General features: G+C 37.8%; 1 protein-coding gene across 7 annotated transcripts in view; it reads right to left on the reverse strand.

The window, feature by feature from the left end:
• The window catches only part of defl (Integrator complex subunit 7), a 273,951-nt gene that overhangs the window by 202,318 nt on the left and 50,342 nt on the right, over nucleotides 1-21,291 (reverse strand). For 6 of the 7 annotated variants that reach the window (XM_090386497.1, XM_090386498.1, XM_090386500.1 and 3 more), the window contains 2 exons: nucleotides 15,865-15,994; nucleotides 9,051-9,167 (listed from right to left, as the gene is read on the reverse strand). In XM_090386497.1, the coding sequence (XP_090242623.1) occupies nucleotides 9,051-9,167; nucleotides 15,865-15,994 (247 nt within the window). The remainder of the gene's footprint in view (nucleotides 1-9,050; nucleotides 9,168-15,864; nucleotides 15,995-21,291) is intronic. The other variant, XM_090386499.1, reaches the window with a different exon arrangement.

Below are 21,291 nucleotides of genomic sequence, written 5' to 3' on the forward strand. Positions count from 1 at the left end.
CAAGATGGGGAAAACTCAATCCCAAGGCAGGACCACTGTCTACCACAGATTTAGATGGTAATAACTCCTCTCCCTAAATGGATAGCCATTGCACAAAACAGAAGGAACTGGAAATTTGCTGGAGAGGCCTTCACCATGCAGTGGATTGAAATGGCTGATGATGATGATGAACTCTTGGGGGGGGGGGATTCACAGATTAATAGGTTAACAGTAGCTGCAGGCAGAGGTGTAAATGATCCTTGCACTGCTTCTATTGAATGAGCAGCAGCCCAGAAAGCCAGTTGCTAGGGATTACAGGAACTGCTAGGGGGTCATGAAACAAGTAAATACATGGGCTGTGTTAGAGTAACTAAGAGTAAGAACAGGTGCATGTATACTTGCATGTACACCAATGCTAGGAGTATAGTAAATAAATTGATGAATTTGAAGTGCTGATTAAGACATCCAAGGCGGATATTGTCGGGATATCAGAGACTTGGTGCCACTCAGATAAAAGGGATGCTGAATGGAAATTATGGGAGTAAAATGTATACAGAAAGGATAGACAGTATAAGAAGGGAGGAGGAGTTATGCTATTAGTTAAGAAACGCATAAAAACTAAGGAAGTGCATCCAGTTGACATAGACGGACAGTGTAATGTTGAGTCAGTTTGGTGTGACAAACACTGGGAAAGGGAAAAATGAGAGTATGAGTAGTTATAGGCCTAATGACTTTGATGAGTACAATGAACAGATGGGACAGTAAATCAGAATGTCATGTAATGGGGGATTTTAACTTCCCAGATATAGACTGAAATTTGCGAGTTGGTCACTCGCACACTAGCAAAGCTTTTGTGGATTTATTGGATGATTGTTTTCTACAGCAACATTTTAGAGAGGCAAGAAGAAGGAGTAACACTCTTGATCTGATTATCAGCAGCGATTATTTATGAATTAATAATTTACTATATAGTATCGGTGTAAATACACCATAGTTAACCCATAAATTTGAACTACGTTTGTAGCGTAGAGGGCATCGTTTTAATTGTATCTCATAATGTGGTTGCCTTCACAACGAGATAGCTACTATTGCATTACTTCAAATAAATAATGCTTCTCTAGTAGAGAAGACTACTGTTATTTATTTTCAGTGGTACCACCACCACCACCCAGATGATCGTTTCGAAGCTGATCGGCTTCATCATCAGTGGGCGGGCAGGTACCCAGGTAATACAACAAGCCTAACAGTTGCGAAGTTATATTCACAATATGAGAGATGCCAAAAGGGTGTGGTGGTAATGTATTTGGTTATTTATTTGAAGTAATGCAATAGTAGCTATCTTGTTGTGAAGGCAACCACATTATGAGATACAATTAAAACGATGCCCTCTATGCTACAAACGTAGTTCAAATTTATGGGTTAACTATGGTGTATTTACACCGACCACATCTATTCTACAACTGTCTTTCCTCAATTTGAATTGATGGCCCCTTAGGTTTGTAAACTGAGCAAGTGGAAGAATCCCAACAGAATTCAGTGTGATAAACCCATTCAAGGCCTTATACACCTCAATCAGATCACCTCACAGGTGCCTAGTCTCCAGCCGCTGCAATTTGCAGAACTTAGGCCTCTCTTGGTAAGAGGATCCCATCATTCCCCTCACCAATTTTGTTGCTCTTCTCTGAACACGCTCAAGCAAATCTACATCTTTCCTAAAATGAGGCCTCCAGATCTGTATGCAGTACTCAAGGCATGGCCTGACCATTGCATTATACAAAGGGATAACACCTCCTTTTCCCTGCTAGCAAAATTCCTATATTTCATTGAAAACCCCATGACCTGCTCTTGCAGCCTGTCTGCATTGCTCAGAAAACTTCATATCTAACTGCACAATTACTCCCAGGTCTTTTTCATTTCCTACCACCCTAAGTGTAGTATCACACAGTTGGTACATTCCTCTGTGGTTATGTCTACCCATATTCAGTACTTTCCATTTGTCAATGTTAAACTTCAGTTTCCACTTCTCAGCCCATCTGCAAAAATTTTCTAGATCCTGTTGCACTAGCATACTGCCATTAACAACCCTGCCAACCTTTGTATCATCTGCAGACTTCGACACTAAGCCTGATATACCTTTATCAATATCACTTATAAATATACAAAACAACAGTGGACCCAACACCGAACCCTGTGGAACTGCACTAATAACATTAGTCCACGAAGAGCAGCATCCATTGATTACCACCCTCTGTCTTCTCCCACTCAATCACCCTTTTATTTCTTTGTAGCAACTTACCCTCAATACCATTCTGCTCCAATTTGTACAGTAGTCTTCCATGCACAACAGTATCAAAAGCTTTCTTGAAATCCAAGTATATGAAATAAAAATTATTTTTTGCATCTAGTTCCTTTGTAACCACATCATAGTATCCAATCAAATTTGTCACACAAGGCTTTCCCTTAACAAACCCATGCTGTGTCTGAATTATTGCTGCAGTCTTGTCTAGATGATCCTGCAATGCATCTTTAACCAGTGACTCCATTATGTTACCCGGAATGGAAGTTAAACTAACAGGTTTGTAATTATTTGTGTCACCCTTCACTCCCCCTTTGTGAATTGGGGATACATTTGCACATTTCCAGTCCGTGGGGACCTCTCCTGAGTCCAAGGATGCTCTCATAATTATGGCTAAGGGTTTGCCTAGTTCCTTTGCTGCCTCCTTTAATATAACTGGATAAATCCCGTCCACCCAGTTGCCTTTCTTATGTTTAACATCAACAATTTCTCCTCCACTTTGCTCTCAGTTATTACAAAATCATTAAGCACCCTGCTACAATTTGATAACCTTCTGACATTTTCAATCCTTAACTCCTTACGTGTGTGAATGTAGAGGCAAAATGCTCATTCAGTTTGTTTGCTATCTGAGCAGGAGCATCAACAGTTGCACTTAAAGTTTATATAAGTAAAAGAAATCCTTGCTGTTTTTCTTTGCATCCTTTGCCAAAGATTTTTCATAATTTATCTTCGCTTGCCTGACCTCCTTTGTGACTTGATTTCAGACTAGCTTATATCTGCCATAGGCTTCTGTGTTGCCTGATAATTTATATGCATCCCATGCATTTTTCTTCTCTACCATGAGTCTCATTAGTTCTCAAAGGTGACTATGTGCATCCCAACAAGTTGACTACGTGCATCCCCACCTGATTTTTTCAGAATATGAATATTTTACTTTGATTTCTAACAGAAATCACAATTTTTTTTTTTTGTTTGTTGATTGCATAGTATGCTACAGATGATGTTAACAAACTCAACATATAGTTATTAACTTAATCTAGTCTAGACATTCACAGTACTGAGATTAATGCTTTAGAAAATAAAACACAAATTAAATCTTTTACAGGGAATAATTTATAATTTCATTTGTGCATTCTGAAGAACTAAATCCAAATTACCTTTCCCAAATATTGTTTAGTTAACAAATATTTTTTTCTAGTTTGTCCCAACAATGAAAGAAACTATGTAATTCTATTAGCAGTAGTAGTAATGTAAAATGATGAAAGAAAGCAAGCTTATATAGTATTAGCCAAAAAAAAAAAAAAAAAAAAAAACAGTTCACCCATCCATACCCACCAAGGATTTGTCTAGTTCAACTGAATTTATTCAAATCATCCACTTCCACAACAACAGATGGAAGCCTGTTCTAACAATCAACCACCTGCTGGCTGAAGGCAAACTTCTGCACATCTGTCCTGCAACCATCCTTCCTCAACTTGAACCTATACCCTGTCAAGTGAGTAGTCTCAGCAAGTGGAACAATACTATTAACATTCAGCTTACTCAATCCACTCAAGGCTTTAATCTCAATCAGATCTCTCGCAGGTACCTGGTCTCAAGACACTACAATTTGCAGCAATGAAGCCTTTCCAGGTAAGGGAACCCTTTTGTTCTCCTCACCAATCTGATTGCCTTTCTCCGCACCCGTTCCAGCAGATCTACATACTTCCTAAAGTGAGGCTGCCACACTTCTATACAGTACTCAAGATGCGGCATAACCATGGCCTTATACAAAGGGATAATCACCTTTTTATCCCTACTAGCAAAGTTTTTGTATATCATTGACAAAACTCCATGAGCTCTCCTGGCAGCATGTCTGCATCAATTACCCCCAGGACTTTTTCATTGTACACTGACTGTAGTACCACAGAGTTGATAAGTTAATATGGGATTACTGCTATTTTTTTTTTTACTGCTACCCAAGTGCAGTACCTTGCATTTGTCAATATTAAACTTCGACTGCCATTTCTCAGCCCATCGACCTGATTTTGCTAGATTTTGTTGCAAGGCTCTCCAGCTGAACCCTGGAGAACTACACTAATAGCATTAGTCCACAAACAGCAGTGCCCATTGATAATCAATCACTGTCTTCTTCCACTTGTACAAATTCGAGCAAAATGATATTAAGGGTAAGTTGCTACAATGGATAAAAGGAGGATGGTTGAGTGGGAGAAGACAGAGGGTGGTAATTAATGGGTGCTGCTCTTCGTGGACTAATATTATTAGTGGAGTCCCACAGGGTTCAGTGTTGGGTCCTCTGTTGTTTTGTATATTTATCAATGATATTGATGAAGGTATATCAGGATTAGTGTCGAAGTTTGCAGATGATACAAACATTGGCAGGGTTGTTAATGACAGTAATGGCAGTGTGCTACTGTTTGTTGTTGCTTTTTTTTTAGGAGCATTAGCAACTAAGGCCATATTGCTCCGGGATATGCGGTGGTCATTCCCTGACCTTTCCGCATCCACCGTATTTGGTGGTGACGGGCTCGAACCGCGGTCTAATCAAGAAGCGTGTGCTACGCACTGCTGCTCCTTCCCACCTGGCTACGGAGGCGCCAGTGTGCTACTGCAACAGGATCTAGATAATTTGGGCAGATGGGCTAAGAAGTTTAACCTTGACAAATGCAAAGTACAGCATATGGGTAGAAGTAACCCCAGAGAAACGTACCAACTGTGTGGTACTACACTTAAGGTGGTAGGAAATGAAAAAGACCTGGGAGTAATTGTGCAGTCAGATATGAAGTTTTCTGTGCAATGCAGACAGGCTGCCAAGGCAGGTCATGGGATTTTGTCAATGATATATAGGAATTTTGCTATCAAGAAAAAGGAGGTGATTGTCCCTCTGTATAAGGCAATGGTCAGGCCACGCCTTGAGTACTGCGTACAGGTCTGGAGGCCTCATTTTAGATGTAGATTTGCTTGAGCATGTACAGAGAAGGGCAACAAGATTGGTGAAGGGGAATGATGGGGTCCTCTTACCAAGAGAGGCTTAAGTTCTGCAAATTGCAGTGGCTAGAGACTAGGCACCTGCACGGTGATCTGACTGAGGTGTATAAGGCCTTGAATGGGTTGAGCATGCTGAATTCTGATGGGATCTTTCCACTTGTTCAAATTATGAACCTAAGGGGGATAAATTCAAATTAAGAAAGGACAGATGTAGAATAGATGTGCGGAAATTTGCCTTGAGCCAGCGTGTGGTTAATTGCTGGAACAAACTTCCACCTGTCGTTGTGGAAGTTGATAAGTTAAATAAATTTAAGGAGGAACTGGACAGGCATTTGGAGGGAATGGTGTGATTTTTTTTTTTTTTTTTTTTGGCTGATGCTGCATAAGCTCATACACTTGCTTTCTTGCATCACATGCCACTACTACTACTACTACTTAACCATGCCTTTATCCATAGAAGTAACATGCCCTAAATGCCACACTGCTCCAGTTTATATAGCAATCTTTTATGAGCAACAGTATCAAAAGCTTTCCTGAAATCCAAGTATATGATATTAGAATTATTTTTTTTGTCCAATTCCTTGGTCACTGCATCATAGTAACCTATTAGATTGGTTAGATAGGACCACCCCTTAATAAAACCATGCTGTGAACTGCAGTATAATTGCATTCCTGTCCAGATGGTCTGCATTACTTCTTTAACCAGTGATTCCATTATTTTCACTGAAACAGATGCTAAGCTAATTGGTCTGTAATTATTCATGTCACCTTCTGATACCCCTTTATGAATTGGGGATACATTCACACAGGATCCTCCTCTGAATCTAATGATGCTCTCATAATTATGGCTAACAAGTTTGCTTACCTCCTTTGCTGCCTCCCTTAATATAATTGGATAGAATCAATCTGCCCCAGGTTCCTTTTTTATGTTCAGCTTCAATAATTCCTCTTTCACTTTCCTTTCAGTTATCAAAGTCATTTAGATCATCATTTTCTTCAGAAGTTTATCAAAAACTTCTTTTTGATAAACTTCTAACATCACCTTCCCTGTTTGTTATGGGTTTGTTATTTGGATTTTAGGAGCATTAGCAACTAAGGCCATATTGCTCCGGGATATGCGGTGGTCATTCCCTGATCTTTCCGCATCCTCCGTATTTGGTGGTGACGGACTCGAACCCCGGTCTAATCAAGAAGCATGTGCTACGCACTGCTGCTCCTTCCCACCTGGCTACAGAGGCGCCCTCACCTTCCCTAAAGAATTCCTCATGCGTGTACGTTGATGCAAAATACCTATTTAATTTGTCCGCAACCTGAGCAGGATCATCAACTAACCCATATGCATCAAGTAGCTCAATGTGATTCAACCCATTCCTTCTACTGTTAATATAAGCAAAAAACGTTTTTGCTGTTTTTCTTTGCATTCTCTGCCAAAGATTTTTCATAATCTGCCTTAGCTTGCCTAACCTCCTTTGTGACTTGATTACAGACTAATTTATTTCTATCATAGGCTTCTGTACACCTGATAATTTAAATGCATCCCGTGCACTTTTCTTTTCTTCTCTGCCACACGTCTTAACAGTTCATCTGACATCCATTTAGGTCTAATCCTTGAATGGTATTTCTATATTGGTATGAAAAGTCTAGTAGCTTCTTTGATTACTTTTCATTTAGAATTTGCTGTTGGTAACATCATCATTCAGTCCCAGTGCACAGTATTTAAAAACTGTCTGATACCCCTGTAATCACCCTTACAAAAGCAAAAGCCTTTCCCTTTACCCTTTGACATTAGTTATATCTTTAATTAAATTCCATATTAGTACACTGTGATCGCTGCCACTCAGCGGATATTTTACTTGCAGATATATTAATGCACGAAGAATCACTGCTGACAACCAGATCAAGAGTACTGTTTCCTCTTGTTGCCCTTCTAAGATGCTGCTGTAGAAAACAGTCATCCAAGGAATCCACACAAGTCTTGCTAGTGTGTGAGTGACCAATCCACAAATTCCAGTCAACATCTGAAAAGTCAAACTCCCTCATTATGAGACATTCTGATTTGTTGGCTCACCGTATTTCCCTGTATAGCTGTTTGGTATACTCATCACAGTCATTAGGGCTATACCGCACTCCTACTCTCAATTTTGTTTTCCCAGCTTATATCACACCAAACTGACTCAACATTGCATTCATCATCCAAATCATCTGGATGCAATGCCTAAGATTTAATGTTCTTAATTAAGAGCATAACCACTCCACCTCTCCTGCCCTGTCCCATCCTGTCTGTCATTCCTGTATACACCGTACTTTCCATATTCAAATTCAGCGTCACTTATATATGAGTGACACCATGTGTCCACTATTCCTACAATGTGGACATTCAATGACTTAATTAGAACTTCGAATTCATCAAATTTATGTACAGTGCTCCTAGTATTAGTGTACATTGAAGTATACATGCACATGTTCTTACTCTTAGCTACCCGAACACAACCCATGTATTCATTTGATCCAGGTATGACCCTCCACAGCTGGGCCTGAAATCCCAAACATCTTGCTTTCCAGGCTGCTGTATGTGCCAATAGTAGCAATGCAAGAATCACTTTCACCTCTGTCTGCAGTTCTAGTTAAACTATTAGACTGTGTATCCCCCCCCCCCAAGCTAACAGTTTTCCAACCTACCTATCACTGCCTCGATAGCATCAGCAAATATTCTTGCACTCTCTCTATTTAAGTGTATCACATCCCCTGTAAAAACAGTCTCTCCTGTTAACAATCATAGACCACACTGAAAAATTCTATTCCACGAACCTTGCACATTCTCTCAAGGGCAAAATTGATTGACAAGGCTCTCAATATATACTCCCTATCGTGTCTGGGCAGAATTTCAGACACTTTCAAATTGAATCCTAACTTGCAGCTTTTTGCCTACATTGCCCTGTACTTGTTAAGTAAGTTCTCAAATCTTACTCTTAATATCATTAGTGCCAACGTGTACAACAATATCACCTTTTGTGTCCTTAAATGATGATATCTGCTCTACAACATCATCTACTTTTGCCCTTGGCAGACATATTCTGAGCCTATTCCACCTATCCTTCTTACACAACGTATTTCCTGCTTCCCTAACAAGAATCTCCAACAATAACTAGCTCCTGAGGGTCTAGGACATTCTGCCTTAAAGATTGCTGCTCTGTTTTGTGATGTACAAGAGTGAGCTCTGGTGTTGGGCTGGGCAGCTGAGAATTTGATGGGCCCCCAATTTAATTCCTTTGAGAGCATCTACCCTATTTTTCAAACTCCCATAAACACCTATCAGAATGCTGAGGTGGCACCTAATTTCTTCACACCCTCTCCACCTAACACACACAAAGACATCCTCCTTGACTGGATCATGTCCTGTTCCAGAAAAGACTACAAGCATTTCACAAGTTGTGCATTTTTTTTAGGCTGTGATGCATTGGAGAATTGCTCCCTTTGGTTCTCCCCCGGGCCACAAAACTCCTCCTACTTTGTGCCCGTTGCTTTGCTGCTTTAGTCTGAGGCATGATTTCCATTTAAATACAATTTAATTGATCAAAAATTAAAATTAATAAGATAATAAATTTAACTGATTAATTGACAATACTATACTAAGCTAATAGATTCCTAAATGCAGTGATACATCTTATAGTGAATTACCACAATAAACAATTCATAAAGTAATAATTTGATTTAGCATACACTTCCACATGATAATGTGGATGAACAAAACAAACACAAAATAAATAAAGGATGGACAATACATTACCTGTTCTGGAATATTAGTTACAGAAGCAGCAGCAAGCTGGGTGAGGGTATGAAGTGTTACCAGTACAAATTGGCAGGAAGGATAACTTGGCAGCAATTCAGTACATAGTTTCCTAACCTAATACAATTGATTAAGTTCAAATAAGTATCTAAAGAAAAATTACAGGTATTGACCCCAAAATAAACTAAACAAACAGAATACAGAAAAACACACTCACTGACTAATGTGAGTGAATGCCTTTACTTTACAACAAAGTTCTTTTACATTGGTTTTCCAATGCAAAATGGTATAAATGCAATTTTTAAAAAATAAATAAACAAAAAAAAATTTAACCCATTTTTAATCCAAAAATAAATGACAGAATTTTTCTCATTATATTTCTTAACTTGTGTCGCACTACTTTTCATGAATTAAAATGGAATAACTCTCACTGTTGAGTGTTGGGTCTTCAGCTGTATCCGTAATGTTGCACTGTGCTGAAAATCTAGTGAAGATGATGGCTACAGCTAACCACACTTGGCTGTTGTCCACTGATCATTACATTTCACTGCTATCAGTGCAGGATCTCTTCTCAACTATTCAGTGATTTTCCATTTTTAAATTTGAATTAAAAATTATTTGCTCAGAAACAACAGCTGGTAATGGTACAAGAGACAATGCCGGTGATGTAACTGATAACCAAAAATGTAGCAAGTTCATTTCTTTTATTAAAAGCTGAAATAATTGAAGTTAGTGAATCTCATAAATATGAGAGCATCATTAAATTCCTGCATGTTTCAATCAAAAGGTGACATGAGTAATTCAGACCAGTTAGCTTAATATCTGTTTCAGGGAAAATAATGGAGTCACTGATTAAAGAATAATGCAGATCATCTGGATAGGAATGCAATTATACTGCAGTCACAGCATGGTTTTATTAAGGGGCAGTCCTATCTAACCAATCTAATAGGTTACTATGATGCAGTGACCAAAGAATTGGATGAAAAAAAGAGTTCTGATATCATATACTTGGATTTAAGGAAAGCTTTTGATTCTGTTGCGCATAAAATACTGCTGTATAAACTGGGGGAATGTGGCATTAAGGGCAAGTTACTGCTATGGATAAAGGGAAGGTTAAGTGGAATGAGTAATCTGAGAGTCATGAGCATTCGTAAAATCAAACAACACTAATCCTTTATTTTGCACGGAAAGTAATCCGTTACAGTGTAGGTAGTGGAGAATGTTTTCTGCTTCAAATGGATGGAAAGTACTTGTCAATATTCCATCTGGAAATAATGTCAAGTGGTGAGAAGGCAGTAACATAGGTGTTTTATTCTGAGAGATCCCATGCAGTAAAATCAAACAGGAAGTTATTCTTTATATTACTGAAAGTAATTCTGTAAGACACCAAGTCTTACAAATCCCTAAATCTCTGAATAAGAATAGCGGGTAGAAATAATATAATTTTACAAACAGAGAAAACAACATTTCAGAAATATTTCAATTAGTGGGAGTTGGCCTGTTGGTACAGCACATAAGGCATAGATGCAGACATTGGTATTGATTTCCGCATCATGGTATGTATCAAATTTGTGTTTTTTTTCACTAATTAACATTAGAAGTTCATCAAAACTCTGTATCAACATTCTGTACAATAAAAAAATCTCAGAAAACTTCCTGCATGTTTCAAATATAATATAAAACTGTCCTATTTTTAACCTATTTGAATTTTCTGGATGAAGCCACCATCGTCATTTTCTCTTTCTACTTGCAATCAACACTATACAAAAATATGCAATACATCCAACTTGAACAACGTCCATCTTGAAACTGAGAATAGAAAACATGAGTGCTGGTAATATTCAATAAAATGATATAAGCATCCCATCTAGTTTGAAACGATCTGACGTTAGGAGCGCTACATGTAGTTTGCTGTTTTGGAGGCATTCACAGCATCAGCTGATGCTCATGCTTCAAGCACTCATCTAGTATAGCTATTACTGTATTCATATGGTTACACATCAGTGATCCTCATTATAAAAATATACAATGGATGAACCAGCATCTGTGTAAAACAGAAAAAGAAAAATTTGTACATATCCAAGAAGTTGTATTCAATGTCATTGATTATTTCAATAAATAAGCATTAAATTATAAATCAGGTATACCTATCAAGAAAGCAACAAAACATGCTATTGTAGCAACAGGCTTTTCAGTGTGATTCACAAAAAATTATTCAACATCAAGCAAAAGGTAAACGAACTCCAAGTTTTTCACTGCCCAAAAAATGTTGTGAGGGAAAAAAATCCTATACAAGTTATTCTCTGGAATAATTTGATCACAAATAATTTGAATGATTTGATCTCGTGAATAATTTGATCACGAGTAACAACTATACCTAAATTAATCCCAGTATTAAAACAAAAGTTAAATTTGAACTGACAAGGAGAACTTAAAGAAAAATTCTTGACAAGATGGGATTTTTTTTTTTTTTGGAAGAAATCGGGGAATCTCAAAACAGAAAAAAATCATTTTAATGGAAAGAAATGAAACAAATAAGAATACAACATTTTAAAATATTTTTAATATGATACTAGGGGGCTTTGCCCCCTGCTCGCTGTGTCGTTTCTTTTGATAAAATAAAATAAAATAAAATAAAATAAAATACTTACAAAAACTATCGACACTGTGTATGTTCCTCAGCTATGAATACATAAAATACATTACAAACAAAGTGCATGACGAGGTTTATCTAGCATGATCATGCTAAAACAGAACCAGAACCTTGTTTTACCACAATAAAACAAGCTTCAGTTACGTATTTTAGTATTTGTTACGCATTACCATGTAACCCGCATCCCACTTCTCACATTGGCCGAATAAATATCACTAGGAGAAAAATTATTTTAATGTATAAAAAGATAAGGTTTATGTTTCATAAGACTCTTAATTAAAGTGTAATATCTATTTTCTAATTCTCAAAAGTTTTATTCTTGTCTTTAAGTTTAAGTATGGGTACAGGTCTTTCAGCACCAGCAAAAAAAAAAAAAAATCTTTCATTTCTTTCACATGTATCAATCAGCCGAGCTTTGAATTTCTCAAACTCTTGGTCTTAACTTATTCCAGTAATTAACAACTCACTAGCTAAAAGAATTAATGCAATAAACCCATACGTTGAACTTACTTCCCTATTTCAGATAATAGGAACAGCTGAATAGAGACCATTTTATTTCCAAGGTATAAATATATATATCCATACCTTGTAAACTGTTCTCTGCACATATTTCCTGAAAATTACATCCTACAAAAATTTGAGGCTATTATCAATAAATTTCTTTGGCAAAGGTAAAGAAAGCCAACACGAGAACGACGAGAAACATCGGATAACTTACGCTGAAAATTAGTTTCCCAATATGGCACTCTAGCGCTGCTCGCTCGGTAAACAGACAGTAGGTGGTTATCGGTCTGGAGCAAAGTCGAGAACGATATATTGATTGACAAGTAGACGGGGCAAACGATATGCTGATTGGTGTGTGAAACACAACATCGGGTTAGTATCATTTTTAGTAGTACTAATGGTAACTTGCCCTAATGATGTTGTTGTTTTGGTTTTTAGGGGCATTAGCAATTAAGGCCATATTGCTCCGGGGATATGCAGTGGTCATTCCCTGACCTTTCCGCATCCTCTGTATTTGGTGGTGACGGGGCTCGAACCCTGGTCTAATCAAGAAGCGTGTGCTATGCACTGCTGCTCCTGCCAACAGAGGCGCCTTGCCCTAATAAACGCTTTCCATAATGGTGAAAAAAGGTCAGGTTACCTCCACTTGAACCACTCCCAAAGTGGAGGGAGTAACATAACCTTTTTTCTTTAGAATCACAGTCATATTTAGAAATACATTCATAAAAAAATAAATTTTTTTATGACTGTATTTTTATTCTCTTGTTCAATAATATGCCCTAATGGTGAAAAAAACGTTAGGTTACCTCTACTTGAATCCCATGGGAGCTTGAACCCCTCCCGAAATGGAGGGGGGTAACCTAATCTTTTTTCTTTAGAATCATGTGGACTAACGCATAAACTGTTTATTAACAAAATATTATTTTTTTATTACTGTACTTTTATTTTTAAAGACACTCGTGTGGATACACACGTTGTTTGTTTGTTTGTTATTTAGTTTTTAGGAGCATTAGCAACTAAGGCCATATTGCTCCGGGAAATGCGATGGTCATTCCCTGACCTTTCCGCATCCTCCGTATTTGGTGGTGACAGGCTCGAACCCCGGTCTAATCAAGAAGCGTGTGCTACGCACTGTTGCTCCTTCCCACCTGGCTACAGAGGCGCCTGGATACACACGTATCATAACGTCAATCAACACCGCAACAGCTATTCACTAAATATATATACACAGAATCTTTCTTTCTTTTCTTATATTATTTCCTAACCTACCATTTAAAATCAGGTTACAAAATATAACGAAAAATAAAGAAACCGTTTCCTTTTTTTTTCGAAACCAAACCTAAATCAACAGTATAGTAAAAACACTCATGAACTCCAAAAATCTGCTTTTAATAATGAGAAAAAAACATAATGAAGAACATAAAAATGAACAGAACGAAACTTTTATTAATTTAGTTTCCATCAAAAAATCAATCAACGTTTTATTTTCCCTACAAATTTCTTCCATCTTTAAAAGATTCATCGCTACTATTACCTGTTTACCATTCATTACAAATACACATTATAATGTCAACCAATGACTACACAGTAACTTGTCCTCTGTCGCCCAACCACCAATCATTTCATCGTTTGCCATGCCTACCTGTCAGTCAATATATCCTTCTCGATTTCGGCTCAAGACCAATAACACCTACCGTCTGTTTACCGAGCGAGCAGCGCTAGAGTTCGGTGTCAGGAAACTAATTTTCCGCGTAACTTATCAGACATTTCTCTTCGTTCTCGCGTTGCCTTTCTTTACCTTAGCCATTTCTTCTAGCTCAACAGCCTTAAACTATACACAGGTTACAAAATATAACGAAAAATAAAGAAACCTTTTCCTTTTTTTTTTCGAAACCAAACCTAAATCAACAGTATTTCTTAGCCATTTCTTCTAGCTCAACAGCCTTAAACTATACACAGTACTAAATACAGTTGATTCTGGTTATTTGGGACACATTGGGACTAGTGCATTTTGGCCCAATTAAGCGGCTGCCCAAATTATCCGAAGTTTCATGTAAATAGTTAAAAATACAATGTACCCCCCCCCCCCCTTTACAATTATTTCACTCTACAATCAAATCACTTTACGACGAAATCACCATAGTAAAGTACCGTTCACTATATGATGTGTAGTAAGCACCGGTCATTGTGTTCACGTTTGTGAATTGAATTTTAATTCTATTAAACAGCGATTCTAATTAGCGAAAATAGGAGGAATATTATCCACAGGCTATAAAAGCAAAGATATATTAAGCACAAATTTACCTTTTATTACCTTACCAATTAAAAAATTAAATGATACGTGAAATTCGGAAGAATATACATGATAATCGGAATAATTAATATGTACTGTAATATGTACATACTAACTAAACTAGTTGACATTTCTGTTCACTGATATTTGTGGGTGGAGGTTAAAATTTAAGAGTAAAAAGATAAGCAATCAATAACAAAAAACACGGCGCACACAAATTGAAAGTAACATAATACGCGCAAGTGAAAACGTAGTAACGAGTTACAAAGCTTTAAAAATAGGAATGAGGAGAGAATTCTGAAAATTATTTTTTTTATATGATTGAAGATTCCATGGAAGTGTAAACACGTTTCACCATAATAACCCACAGAATTCCAGCTGTCAGTATTATCGCAAATTCAATAAGATCGAGTTCACTATCTGTTTATGATAGATTGCACTAACAGAAAAGCCCAATAAACAGGTGACTGCTAATTGTTTTTATTGTTTTATGGTTGTGACCTCCAGAAATCCGACCGAACTACGTGGTACGGTCAGAGACAATCGTAGGGTAATCTCCAGTGCTGCAGTCTCCAGCCCCGATTAAACGGCATTTTGTCCCAATTAAGCGAAGTAAAGGTAAAGTGCAGCCATTATCAAACCACTGCAGGATGGAAGCCTCCTCAACAATTCATGCTGAGGGAAATGGACCATAATCTGCCATGCTGGTCCAGTGCAGGTTGGCAGATCGACCGTATTCAGCAGTCAGGGGCTTGAACCCCGGTCTACTCAAAGAGCGTGTGCTATGCACTCCCGCTCCTGACCACTCGGCCACGAAGCCTACAGTAGCGAAGTAAACCCTGGGTATTTTCTCGATTGGGTTCTGTCTTTTAAGATTTGTCCCAAATAAACGACTGCCACGATTAACGTGTGGCCCACTGCCATAATCACATATATTATAGCAGACCATAGGATTATAGCAGACTTTTTCACTCTTAGTAAACAATATATAAGTCATACTTAAATTTAATTTAAGTATGACTATAGAAATAAAACAAAGAGTTTCATAAGTTTCAAATTATTACATGAAGTCATCTATGAATTTTTATTTCACTGACTGTAATAAAAAAATAAAAAATCTGACTGTAATAATAAAAATAAATAAATAAATGGCAGTGATATAGGAGTCAATGGGCAATAGTAACAACCTTATTCATAAGATTACAGAATTTTTCCAAACTTACCATTTATTTAAACATGAAATTACTAATTCAAATTTTTTTACTAATCACTAATTAAGATTTTTTTTAAAAGGATAGAATTACAAATATTTTTACTCAATTTCATATGTACACAGCAATCTAAAAAACTACAAATAAAACTACCAAAGCAGTAATTTGTGCATCATGGTGCATATGCTGGAAGACTGACAACAGTTTTAACTTCACATCAACTGGCGTTGCTAGTCCATGAATCATTTCTCCGATTTTAGTGCAAATATTTGATGCAAATGTCCTATATAAAAAATAATATATAATTATGTATAGGCAAATTAAATTTTAAAATGAAAATTGTATTTTAAAAAAGTTAGCACACCTTATAAAATAATAATAGTAGCGTAATAATCCTTATTTGTAACTATTTGGATATAGCAAAGCTCATAAGTTCTATAAACAAAAACTACAAGTGAAATTAATCTACAAGATTAAATTATAATAAACATTATCAACATGCTGACAATAAATGAAAACTAAACAAACATCATCACTGTATTACTAATACATCCAGCAATAATTTATTTTTACTGTTTATATACGTATTATGAAAGTACATGTCCCTATCGATTTGTTATTTTTCTAGTTATACTGGCACCCAGACAAGCTGTACTTGCTACCTGGGAGTCTAAAACGCTGATGGAACTGATATTTGGGTGACACTCAAGTCAAGTGGACCTAATTTCGGCGAAGTCCGGACGGTCTGTGCCAGCCAAATCCTCTGCTTGCACCTTCACGATGATGGGACTGTTAGTAATCCTGGGTATAACCTCCATGCACAAGTACATGGTGGGTGACCACCCAGATGTGAACCAACGTAAGCAGGGGTCGAGGTGTGGTGCCCACACCACATGGAGGAACGCCGCCCCTCTATGTTACCAGGCAGTACTAGGTGGTAGATGACTCTCGTCAACCGGTGAAATACCACCACTTTGCTTATTGGAGGCTTGAAGTGGTGGAACCCAAGTTTAGTCTCTAGAGCTAAATTCCGGTCAACCCTTCCCTCTCTTCCATCATGCAGTATGATTGATGACTTTTGAGGTTATGATGAACATCGTGGCGAGATCCAATATTCCTTACATTTCGAGGGTACAGCTCTAAAATAGTGTTCGCAGGCCGGCCACTAGTTAGTACACCGGACCAAACCTATTGGTAACTTTCTAGGAGGCTTCCGAATCAGCTAACGTATAATCTTGCTACCTCTACTCTGCCAGATAGTGACTGGAGGGAGTCCAAGTAGTGTGTATGCAGGGAGCATTGTCGAGGCCACATTATGTCAAGGATCTGGGTATATTCTTACCATGTGTACGACATATCCAAAAATTTCATTACTTCATACAGCATTTCCCACCTATTTTTTCTTACTATTGAATACACCACGATTTGTCAAACTAATAGAGCAAGCTTATCTGGGAAAAGAACTAAACCTCCCAAGCACTTCCTAATTCATTTAACAAATATATGTGGTCTCAATTCTAATCTCAACGATGTCTATTTCCACTTGCAGTCTGCCAAACCCCATGTACTTTTTCTGACAGAATCTCAGTTATCGTTTAATTCAACTACTGCTCATCTCAGATGCCCAAATTATTTGCTGTATGATTCCTTTCGCCTCAAAGGTGGTACTTGTGCTTATGTCCGTTCTGATATTCCCCATCAGAGACTTGGCAATTTGGAATCTCCTCTCTTTGATCTTCTCTGGCTTAAAAGCTCTCTACCTCATTGTGTCAAATTCATTCGTTGTCTCTACCGTTCTCCTAATTCCACTAATCACTTGGAGCTCTTTGACTTCCTCCAGTCCAACTTTCCTAACAGTGAGGTAATTTTCCTTGGTGATTTTAAGTTCACAACTCCAGCTGGCTTCCGTTTTCTAGTCACACCGACCCAGCTGGTCAAGATGCTGAGGCTTTTGCAATTGCTAATGACCTTGCACAGATTGTTCATTTACCTACAAGAATATCGGACAATACTAATCATACAGCCAATACGCTTAATCTTTTTCTCACAAACAACCCTTCTAAGTACACGGTCGAAGTGAGAGGTCCTTTAGGCACTTCAGATCACAACTTGGTGATTGTTTCTTCTCCAATGGAACCTTTATCTCGTGGCTATTCCCAACCTTGTGTTGTTTGGCATTACAAGAATGCAAAATGGGATGACCTGCGAGACTTCTTTTCCTTGGTCGGATTCTATACTTCTGATGGCAACGTTTGCTCAGATCGTGTCAGTGAAATTATTCTTGCAGGAATGGAATCCTTTATCCCACACTCCACTTTAAAATTTCGTCCTTTATCTAAACCTTGGTTTTCCAATAAATGTGCTAAGGCTGTTCAAGAGAAGAATGTTGCATATCATAATTGGCTTGTTTCTAATTCTTCAGTTTAATTTTCTGCCTACACCAAAGCTCGCAACAATTGTAAAGCAGTTATTAATCAGTCCAAACTAGAGTTTGAACAGGCTAAGAGCAGAAAATTTGCTTCTTGCCCTGATGGTAGCCGAGCATTCTGGTCTCTTGCCAAAGCTATTGGCCACAACTTTTGCCCATCTCTGCTCCCACCTCTGTCCAAACCAGATGGTTCTGTTGTCACTTCAGCCAAGGATAAAGCTGACCTGCTAGCATCCCATTTTTTTTTCCAACTCATGTATTAATGATCTTGGTAAAACAAAGAAAGCTCCAGGTCCCGATGGTATTTCTCTACTTGTTCTCAAAACCTGTGCTCCTGAACTTACTCCTATTCTTTGCCGCCTTTTTTCACTTTCTTATTCCAAAGGTGTTTTTCCTTCTGCTTGGAAATTTGCTCATATCCAGCCAGTTCTTAAAAAGGGTGAAAAATCTCTCCCATCCAATTAACGTCCCATTGCAATTACTTTTACTCTTTCTAAAGTAATGGAGAAATCAATTAACCACCAACTCTTAAACTACCTAGAAACCTTCCATCTGATCAACGATCCCAGTATGGATTCCGTTAGTGTCGATCCACTGGTGATATTCTGGCTTATGTTACCCATTTATGGACTAATTCAATGGAAACACAAGTAGTTGCTCTTGACATCTAAAAGGCTTTCGATCGTGTTTGGCATAAAGGTCTTCTAAACAAGCTTCCATCTTATGGTTTGCCAACAGTTTTTAGTAATTGGTTATCCAGTTTTCTCTCTGATCGCTCACTGAGGGTGATGGTAGATGGCTCTCTGTCTTCTAACTTCTCCACTAATGCCGGTGTCCCCCAACGTTCAGTTCTTTCCCCCACTCTTTTCCTCTTGTATATTAATGACCTTCTTCCATTGACTGGAAATCCTATCCACAGTTTTGCCGATGACAGCACATTGTATTCCACTTTCCATTTTGTCCTGCTTGTCCTGCTAAATCAGCTTCAACTTCTCGAAAATCTGCTACCAATTCCTTAAATGCCGATCTTCGGGTAATTCTCCAGTGGGGCAAAGACAACTTAGTTGATTTTAACCCTTCTAAAACTCAGTCTTGTCTTATATCTCACAAAAAGGATTCTTCTGCTCCTATGCTTATCTTTAGTGACACTCCGATTTCTAGGCAAAATTATATATCTCTTTTGGGGATTACCGTGACTTCTAATCTCTCTTGGCACAAGCACATTACAAATATTGCTTCTTCTGCATCTAAAAAACTTGGTTTTCTCTTTCGCTCTCGGTGTTACTTTTCTTCCAAACAGCTGTTCACTCTGTATAAATCGGAAATCCGTCCTGCAATGGAATATTGTTCCCACATCTGGGGTAGTGTCCCCAAAACCTCTCTCAGGCTGCTTGATTCCATTCAGAAGAGGGCAGTTAGGTTAATTAATGATTCATCTCTAACAGAGTCTCTCCACTCGCTGTCTTACAGACGTACTGTTTCTGCTGCATGCCTCTTCTGCAGATACTTCCAAGGGCACTGTTCTTCTGAATTGGCTTCTATAATTCCCGCTCTCTCTTTCAAAACAGTTCGAACATGTGCCGCCACCAGCCAACATCCATTTACTGTCCAACTTCAAACTCACAGAACCAACTTCCTCGTTTATTCATTCAACTGCCATTTTCTGGAACAACCTTCCTTCATACGTATTTCCTGAAAATTACAGTCTAGAGAAGTTCAAGTCCAATGTCAACAAATATCTTCTTTCGTCTTCTCAACCTCCAACCCAAGCATGGTACTAAGTACTATAGGTTCTAATACCTCTCGTGTTCGAGGTTTACATAAAAAAAAAAAAAAAAAAAAAATCCAGGTCATCACTTAATCAAATTACTTGATCCTTGATTAGTTGCATATGACTTTCAATTAAGAGTGATCCTCCCTACATTATAATTCCAAACATTTAAAAGTCAGCCATGTGAATTATTTTACTATTGATTTTATTTTCAAAAACAAGACTGTTTGATATAGTTTTTTTTTAAATAATACTTCTCTGCATTATTTTCAATCAACTGTCTGGTGATGCTGTTATCTCTCCAGTGACAGTGCTTGCATTTAGGCTTTTAGAAATGACTACATTTGTCCATGTAGTTAACCTAAAGTAACTAATATTGATTTTAATTGGATAACATCATCCATTTGGCAAATACCATATTATCCAATATACCGCTTGGCTGCTCATTTAGATTTGATACATCGTTCACTGCTTGACAAAATGTTGCTAATAGAACTACCTGCTGTCTGATGATGGAACCAAATATGCCTAAACCAGTCATAGCAGTGCCACAAGTTTTTGATAGATAATGGCTTTGCCTAACAGGTAATTTTATCTGATTAAAAATTTTATTATTTCTTTAGACTGATTACGTGAACAAATGTAGTTATTTCTAGACACTAAGCCCAAGCACTGTCACTGAGGGACAACAGTGCCTCAGATAGTTGACTGAAAAACATAAAACAAAGAAGAGTTATTTTAAGAAGGTATTTCAAACTTTGCAATAACCTAAACTGAAATATCATTCCATTTCCCAGTTATAAAAGATTGTACATTATTGAGACACAATTACTATTCCCAAATATATATTGAATATTTCAAATACAGATATATACAGTTATACCCAGATATTTATTAACAAATAAAGTACAAATAAAATAAAATATAAGTACAAAAACCAGTAGCTTTCGGAACACGTGTCCCTTTATCAACTGATAAGTTAATATAAAATTTGAATACACTACAAGCAAAGTGTGGCACGTTAATCATGCGTCATTGTTGTAGCACGGATGTGCTGCCTTACGCCAGTGATCATCCATCAATAAAACGGTTGTCTCTAGGATGGGATGCAGACGCATGCCTTTCTGGCGATTTAATGCCTTAGGGTTGTTTATTATGTTTAGTGACTCTAGCCATAGGCGGTGGCGAAAGTGTCACGCGTGGTCCACTATCTCAAAGTCGCGCTTGGGGTCAAGATCGTGGTTGGTAGCCCAAAAATGTTCTGCGAGCACGGACTGGTCAGTTTCGGCAAGCCGGATTGCTCTGTCGTGTTCCGTGAGGCGATCCTAGAGACGTCTCGATGTCTCACCTACGTAGCAACTGTTACAGGCCTTACAGGTGA

The sequence above is a fragment of the Mastigoproctus giganteus genome, chromosome 12, assembly GCF_048544385.1.
Source record: "Mastigoproctus giganteus isolate SK-2022 chromosome 12, ASM4854438v1, whole genome shotgun sequence".
Taxonomy (NCBI): domain Eukaryota; kingdom Metazoa; phylum Arthropoda; class Arachnida; order Uropygi; family Thelyphonidae; genus Mastigoproctus; species Mastigoproctus giganteus.